This window comes from Hesperophylax consimilis, chromosome 15 (assembly GCF_061612785.1).
Source record: "Hesperophylax consimilis isolate HC1 chromosome 15, BYU_Hcon_1.0, whole genome shotgun sequence".
In the NCBI taxonomy this organism is placed as follows: domain Eukaryota; kingdom Metazoa; phylum Arthropoda; class Insecta; order Trichoptera; family Limnephilidae; genus Hesperophylax; species Hesperophylax consimilis.
The window spans coordinates 25,165,907-25,174,653 of record NC_142850.1 but is presented as its reverse complement, the minus strand read 5'-3'; the positions used below and the strand labels follow the sequence as shown (position 1 = coordinate 25,174,653).

General features: G+C 36.9%; 1 protein-coding gene across 1 annotated transcript; it reads right to left on the bottom strand.

Annotated features, from left to right (window-relative positions):
- Nucleotides 1-4,881: 4,881 nt before the first annotated feature.
- On the bottom strand, nucleotides 4,882-8,263 carry LOC149417546 (uncharacterized). Its single transcript, XM_089640078.1, has 2 exons — nucleotides 7,705-8,263; nucleotides 4,882-5,342 (listed from the first exon to the last, which is right to left on the bottom strand). Exons 1-2 carry the CDS (start codon nucleotides 8,132-8,134, stop codon nucleotides 5,323-5,325), a joined length of 450 nt encoding a protein of 149 aa, XP_089496204.1. The 5' UTR covers nucleotides 8,135-8,263; the 3' UTR covers nucleotides 4,882-5,322.
- Between the last annotated feature and the right edge of the window lie 484 nt (nucleotides 8,264-8,747).

Genomic DNA, 8,747 nt, shown 5'->3' with positions numbered 1-8,747 from the left:
GCGTCTAATTTATTTGATATTATATAAATAACCAATGGATCCCATTGATCTACCTTGACCCCGATATTTTGTAATGCCTTTAAACTAACGTTTGTTTCATCAATTAGATACCTCAATGCTACAGGCTCTTCTTGTTTCATGTCTTTTAATGAAAATAGAGCTTGGATGTGTTTATGAACGGTAGTTCTTAAATTTGCATAACGTTCATTTAATAATTCCCAAGTGGAAATGTAATTTAATTCAGAAATTTCTAGATTAGCAATTATCTTTAATGCGTTTCCCTTTAAAGTTGATTGCAAATAAAAGAATTTTTGTACGTTGCTTAAATTACTATTGTTATGGACTAAAATCTTGAAGGTTTCGACGAAATTAACCCAATTTTTCTGATCGCCATGAAATTCTCGTAATTGGAGGTTGGGTAGTTTAATTTCCACCTTACTTTGATCGACGGATTCGATCGCACCTTTGGCCGTTGCCAAAACTGAGAAATATTGGTTTTCGAAAGCTTCTCGTTGACTATAATTTTCAATTTCGTCTGAATCCGGTAACATTTCAATTTTCTGTTGAACTGCTTCGAATTCATCTAACAATGATTTCACCCGCTCATATCTTAATTTAATTTCATTTACCGACAATGCATTTAAGGAATCCGCGAATCGGGTTAGTTTTCCTTTGATTACGCCGCGTTTGTTTATTAATGACTTCATATTTTCCATTTTTAATTATATTTTGTTAATATCGGTTGACAATTATTTTATTTTAGCAAACACCCGTTTGAAAGAATACCACGACAATCTTGACAATACTATTTGAGAACACTATTCAATAATATTATATTCTTATTTTCAAGTGGGTAGTGATTTTATTTATAATATTGACTCTATTTAAGATTAATCTCGTTTAAATTACATGAGACCTGAATAAACATAAAATGGATGATAGGAAGGAAAGCACTGAATACTTATCTCAGATTTGCGATGTGGTCCACTTTCCTTAATGATTTCCAGTTTCAATCAATTTTGTATCCTTTTGGCTGCTGGTTCTTTGTTTTTTTTACATACAATCTCCTGATCGTAATCCGGTTGAAGGATCAAATGTTAAAAATTGGGGTTGATCCTTTTTGAATAAAAACTGGTTTTCTTGACACAACTTTACATTTATTTCAAACTATTGAAACAGGTATAATATTTATAAAGAACTGTGCGAATAACACTGCTACGATCGCTCTGACTTATGAGCTTGTTTATTATCGAGTTATTGTTGAGAAAGGGACGAAAAAACACATAATGCGAGCCTTTTTAAAGACTTCAAAAACCACCACATGTAAATAAACCACTTGTCATCGTGATGTCTAGCAGTAAAAATGAAACCTGCTATACCGACCAAATTGACAATATTTTCTAAGCAAGGACTCACACCATTTTGGTTAAACGTAGTAACTTCAAATTTCTAGACTACAGATGTCGGTAGCCTGCAAAATTGAACAAGGACAAATAAAATAAACAAACGCGGCGTAATCAAAGGAAAACTAACCCGATTCGCGGATTCCTTAAATGCATTGTCGGTAAATGAAATTAAATTAAGATATGAGCGGGTGAAATCATTGTTAGATGAATTCGAAGCAGTTCAACAGAAAATTGAAATGTTACCGGATTCAGACGAAATTGAAAATTATAGTCAACGAGAAGCTTTCGAAAACCAATATTTCTCAGTTTTGGCAACGGCCAAAGGTGCGATCGAATCCGTCGATCAAAGTAAGGTGGAAATTAAACTACCCAACCTCCAATTACGGGAATTTCATGGCGATCAGAAAAATTGGGTTAATTTCGTCGAAACCTTCAAGACTTTAGTCCATAACAATAGTACTTTAAGCAACGTACAAAAATTCTTTTATTTGCAATCAACTTTAAAGGGAAACGCATTAAAGATAATTGCTAATCTAGAAATTTCTGAATTAAATTACATTTCCGCTTGGGAATTATTAAATGAACGTTATGCAAATTTAAGAACTACCGTTCATAAACACATCCAAGCTCTATTTTCATTAAAAGACATGAAACAAGAAGAGCCTGTAGCATTGAGGTATCTAATTGATGAAACAAACGTTAGTTTAAAGGCATTACAAAATATCGGGGTCAAGGTAGATCAATGGGATCCATTGGTTATTTATATAATATCAAATAAATTAGACGCAGCTACCCGAAAAAATTGGGAACAATATACATTACAAGACGAATTACCTACGTTAAAGGAATTCTTAAAATGTTTATCTGCTAGAGCCCAAGTATTGGAACTGATGAACGCTTCTGAGAAAAAATTTTCTAGCTTACATAAAACACAACTAGGCAACAATAATTGCAAAAAAGATTCATCAGTATTTTTAGCGGTAAAGGCTAACAACTGCATTTATTGTAACGAGAAAGGTCACCATATTTATTATTGTAAAAAATTTCTGAAATTAAAATTACATGAGAGGATTGATGCTACGAAATCAATCCAAGCTTGTTTTAAATGTTTAAAGGTGGGTCACCAGGCACAGAGTTGCAAGGCAACCTTTTCTTGCAGGCGTTGTGGCAAAGATAATCACAACACCTTGCTACACAATGAGGTACCTCTGCGGGAGGCCTCCAATATGGATGCTGATAACGAGGTTTCAGTATCGAATTTTTCTGCATCGGATAAAGCAGAAAAAATAATATTATTGTCAACTGCCAACATAGGAGTTGTGGGTAGTAACAATAAAATTTTTAAAGCCCGCATTCTGATTGATTCAGGGGCCCAGTCAAATTTTATGAGAGCAGAATTTGCTAATAAATTAAATTTACCATGTGAATTGATAAACAAACCCGTTTCTGGGATCCATAATAACATCACTCACATAAAAAAGAGAATTTCAGTGGAGATGAATTCGCTTCATACTGATTATAAAAGTGAAATATCATGTCTGATTTTACAGGAGATTACAACAAATTTACCACAAGTGACAATGGCGAAAAAAGACTTCAAGTTACCACGAGGATTGGAGCTAGCTGACCCGAACTTCAATATAGCTGCACCCATCGACATCCTGTTGGGCGCGGAGAGCTTTTGGGAAATCCTAACCAACGATAGATTGAAACTCGAATCGGGACCAACACTTCAACGTACGCAACTGGGATGGATCATATCAGGACCAATCCACATGTACCCAAAGCAAAGGCCTGTATCAGATTGTTGTAATTTATCTATAAATAAAATAAGTCATCAAATAGAAAAATTTTGGAAATTGGAGGAGATTAATCCCACTAAGATTCTAAATCATGAAGAAAAGGCTTGTGAAGCCAGTTTTGCTAGTACTCATACTAGACAAGACGACGGTAGATACGTAATAAGTTTACCGCGTCGAGCATGCATTGATCAGCTGGGAAGTTCATTGCTCACTGCTGAAAAAAGATTTAAAAATTTAGAAAGAAAATTTGTGTCAAATCCCGAATTGAAGACACAATATATACAATTCATGCGTGAATATGAGGAATTAGGTCATATGGAGGTGTGTGACCAGTCAAAGGGGGATCGTGAATCCTATTTTTTACCTCATCACGCTGTAATAAAAGAATCAAGCACTACTACTAAAGTGAGGGTCGTTTTTGACGGCTCCGCCAAAACTTCAAATGGAATTTCTCTCAATGACGCCTTGATGACAGGACCTGTTATACAAAAGGACTTATACACCCAACTATTGCATTTCAGGAAACATCAAGTAGTACTGACGGCTGACATCGAGAAGATGTACCGCCAGATTAACGTGTGTGAAGCGGACCGTGACCTGCAGAAGATAGTGTGGCGCGAGTCGCCGCAGGAGGTGCTCAAGCATTACCGTCTGAAGACAGTCACATATGGTCTGGGGCCTTCCTCTTTCTTAGCCACTAGAAGTCTACGGCAAATTGGTATGGATAACAATATAAATTTTCCTAGAGCTAGTCAGGTCATAGAAAATGACTTCTATATGGATGACTTGTTAACCGGAGGAGATGACATGGAATCCTGTAGAGAGTTAAAAGAGCAATTAATCAACATCTTTTTGTCTGCGGGGATGACCTTGAGGAAATGGAGGTCCAATGTCTTGGAGTTGTCAGCCGAGTCGGGCCAAGCTAAGATTGCCGAATCAGGCAATTCTGAAAAAATTATTACTGACAATCCAAAGACTGAGAAAATATTAGGATTAATATGGAATAATGAATCTGATTATTTTTCTTATGTAATAATGAAACCATCAAGTCGAACCGAGAGTAAAAGACAGATATTATCTTGCATCGCATCAACCTTCGATCCATTAGGTCTTCTAGGACCGATTATAGTTGTAGCCAAATTGATAATGCAGAAGTTATGGCAGTCTAAAGCAGCGTGGGATGATCCATTGCCTAATGAAATATTAGCACCCTGGAGGTCCTACCTTCAAGAATTAATTCAACTAAATGTGTTGAAAATACCAAGAAAACGTAAAGAAGAAGCAAGGACTCACACCATTTTGGTTAAACGTAGTAACTTCAAATTTCTAGACTACAGATGTCGGTAGCCTGCAAAATTGAACATATTGCCAGGGGGCGGGATTCAAAAATTGAAATAAATTTTTGAATGATAATCTATTTAAAAATAAACTATAAAACAAACAGAATAAACTAAAAATTCTTAATCTAAATATACCACAAAAATACTAACAAAATAATTCAAAATAGCAGAAATTAACGAAATAAAACCCCCTTTTTTTATGCCCTACTGGTAAACTTATAAATTTAAATGCTGTTGAATTACTCTATTAATTAACTAAAAATAACTAGAAAATTATTAATCCTATTAAATAACCAAAAAAAATTCAAAAATGACTAAATTACACACGTCTGCATACTAATTTTTACATATTTAAATAGTTCAATAACACAAATAATATAGTTCACACTGAACACAACACAATTATTGTTCCTTTTTTTTCTTCTTTCTTCTCAGGTCTTCTGCTTGATCCATCCAAGGTGGAGTCGAGAAGATAAGCATCATAGTGTAATGTACATAATCAATCCTTGGTAAGGTCCGGGACGTCAATTACAGGTTTAGTGTCTGAATCCAGGGGCATCAGACATATCTTTGTGATGGGCCTCACAAAGACTCCTTGAGGTGTTTTTAGGGTAACAACTCGTATTACTCCATCCGCTCCAGGGTGTGTATGCAGAATTCGGGCCATTTTCCATAAAGGTGGAGGTAAATGATCTTCCTTTAAAATCACCAGATCGTCTTTTTGCAGTGCCCGTTGAGTGCTGGTCTGCCATTTAGTCCTCTTTTGTAGTTCCATCAGGTAATCTTGCTTCCATCTAGACCAAAAAGATTGAATTAGTGAACTGATCCTCTGATATTGAGTTAGTCTGTTGTCCGGTATCGCCCGGACGTCTCTCTCAGGAATGATACAGGATTCAGTGCCTATAAGGAAATGGTTTGGGGTAAGAGGTTGGTAATCATGGATGTCGTCGGATAAGGAAGTTAATGGACGGGAGTTCAAACAGGCCTCAATCTGACAAATTAAGGTATACAAGAGTTCAAATGTTAATGAAGAATTGTTAGTGATTCTATACAAATGGAACTTTGCTGATTTTACTGCTGCTTCCCACAAACCTCCCTGATTAGGGGCTCGAGGGGTTATGAACTTCCACTCAATACCTCTGTTCACTAAATAATTTTGAATATTGTCGTTGTTTTCCCTCAAGCTGGTGTACAGCTCTTTTAGCCTGCTGCTAGCTCCTTTAAAATTACTAGCATTGTCGGAAAAGATCTTTTCAGGTTGTCCCCTACGGGATATAAACCTTTTTAAACTGTTCAAAAAAGCATTGCTAGATAAATCCGAAAGTAATTCCAAGTGAACAGCCTTGGTTGAGAAGCAAATAAAGATACATAAATACGATTTTACGAGGGAAGCCTTCCTCAGCGTCCCACTTTTAATTAGAATTGGTCCGGCGTAATCTATTCCGGTGATAGCGAAAGGACGACTCGGCGTAATTCTTTCGGGTGGCAAATTTCCCATGATTTGATGACCGGTTCGGGGACGACATCTAAAACATACAATACATTTATGTAATATCTTTTTAATAGTATTTTTACCAAAGATGGGCCAAAATTTTAATCGTATTTCAGCTAACAAAGCTTGAGGTCCTGCGTGTAGGTTTACATAATGGTAGTGACGTATTATCAATTCAGTTAGCTTATGTTTAGCCGGCAAGATAATTGGGTGTTTTTGTTGGTAAGATAAATGTGTAGCCAAATTCAACCTACCGCCTACATATATTAGACCATCATGTAAGAAGGGATTAAGAGATTTTAAATTACTTTTCTTGTTGACGATGCCATGGTTTTTTAATTCTTTCAATTCCTTTTGAAAGGCGTGTATTTGAGCTGATCTCAATAGACATTTCAAGCCTGATTCCAATTCAGCCACACTTAAATTGTCTGAAATTTTACCCTTAACATTTCTGCAGTTATTGACAAATCGCAATACATACGCAGTAACTCTTTTCAATTTAATAAATGATGAGAATTTTTCAAATATCTCCCATTCTTGAATATCTGTGGATAATAGAATATTTTTGCCTTTGAGTTCCGGAGGGTTTGAACACGAAATATTTGATATAGGCCAAGCGTTGACTCCCTCGGTCAACCAACTTGGTCCATTCCACCATATTGCAGAATTTATCAATTTATCTGTAGTGGTTCCTCTTGAAAGTATATCTGCTGCATTGTCGGCTGATGATACATGTCTCCATAGATCTGGATCACTAAGTTCTTGTATTTCAGCTACTCGGTTTGCAACGAAAGTAGCCCATCTCGTAGGTTGACCTTTCAGCCAGCACAACGTTATCATGGAGTCACACCAATAATGTGTGTCGATCTCCACTATATTTAGCGCTTGTTTTACATTTTTAATTAATTTCGCCAGTAGCACAGCACTACAAAGCTCCAACTTGGGCAGGGAAATACACTTCAATGGCGCCACTCTTGATTTGGACGTTATTAAATGTGAATGCCGCTTACCGACATGGTCCACTGACACCATGTAAACGCAGGCTCCGTAAGCTTTCTCAGATGAGTCGCAAAAACCGTGTAGTTGTAGATATGTAGATTGCCTGCAAATAATTTTTCTTGGTATTTTCAACACATTTAGTTGAATTAATTCTTGAAGGTAGGACCTCCAGGGTGCTAATATTTCATTAGGCAATGGATCATCCCACGCTGCTTTAGACTGCCATAACTTCTGCATTATCAATTTGGCTACAACTATAATCGGTCCTAGAAGACCTAATGGATCGAAGGTTGATGCGATGCAAGATAATATCTGTCTTTTACTCTCGGTTCGACTTGATGGTTTCATTATTACATAAGAAAAATAATCAGATTCATTATTCCATATTAATCCTAATATTTTCTCAGTCTTTGGATTGTCAGTAATAATTTTTTCAGAATTGCCTGATTCGACAATCTTAGCTTGGCCCGACTCGGCTGACAACTCCAAGACATTGGACCTCCATTTCCTCAAGGTCATCCCCGCAGACAAAAAGATGTTGATTAATTGCTCTTTTAACTCTCTACAGGATTCCATGTCATCTCCTCCGGTTAACAAGTCATCCATATAGAAGTCATTTTCTATGACCTGACTAGCTCTAGGAAAATTTATATTGTTATCCATACCAATTTGCCGTAGACTTCTAGTGGCTAAGAAAGAGGAAGGCCCCAGACCATATGTGACTGTCTTCAGACGGTAATGCTTGAGCACCTCCTGCGGCGACTCGCGCCACACTATCTTCTGCAGGTCACGGTCCGCTTCACACACGTTAATCTGGCGGTACATCTTCTCGATGTCAGCCGTCAGTACTACTTGATGTTTCCTGAAATGCAATAGTTGGGTGTATAAGTCCTTTTGTATAACAGGTCCTGTCATCAAGGCGTCATTGAGAGAAATTCCATTTGAAGTTTTGGCGGAGCCGTCAAAAACGACCCTCACTTTAGTAGTAGTGCTTGATTCTTTTATTACAGCGTGATGAGGTAAAAAATAGGATTCACGATCCCCCTTTGACTGGTCACACACCTCCATATGACCTAATTCCTCATATTCACGCATGAATTGTATATATTGTGTCTTCAATTCGGGATTTGACACAAATTTTCTTTCTAAATTTTTAAATCTTTTTTCAGCAGTGAGCAATGAACTTCCCAGCTGATCAATGCATGCTCGACGCGGTAAACTTATTACGTATCTACCGTCGTCTTGTCTAGTATGAGTACTAGCAAAACTGGCTTCACAAGCCTTTTCTTCATGATTTAGAATCTTAGTGGGATTAATCTCCTCCAATTTCCAAAATTTTTCTATTTGATGACTTATTTTATTTATAGATAAATTACAACAATCTGATACAGGCCTTTGCTTTGGGTACATGTGGATTGGTCCTGATATGATCCATCCCAGTTGCGTACGTTGAAGTGTTGGTCCCGATTCGAGTTTCAATCTATCGTTGGTTAGGATTTCCCAAAAGCTCTCCGCGCCCAACAGGATGTCGATGGGTGCAGCTATATTGAAGTTCGGGTCAGCTAGCTCCAATCCTCGTGGTAACTTGAAGTCTTTTTTCGCCATTGTCACTTGTGGTAAATTTGTTGTAATCTCCTGTAAAATCAGACATGATATTTCACTTTTATAATCAGTATGAAGCGAATTCATCTCCACTGAAATTCTCTTT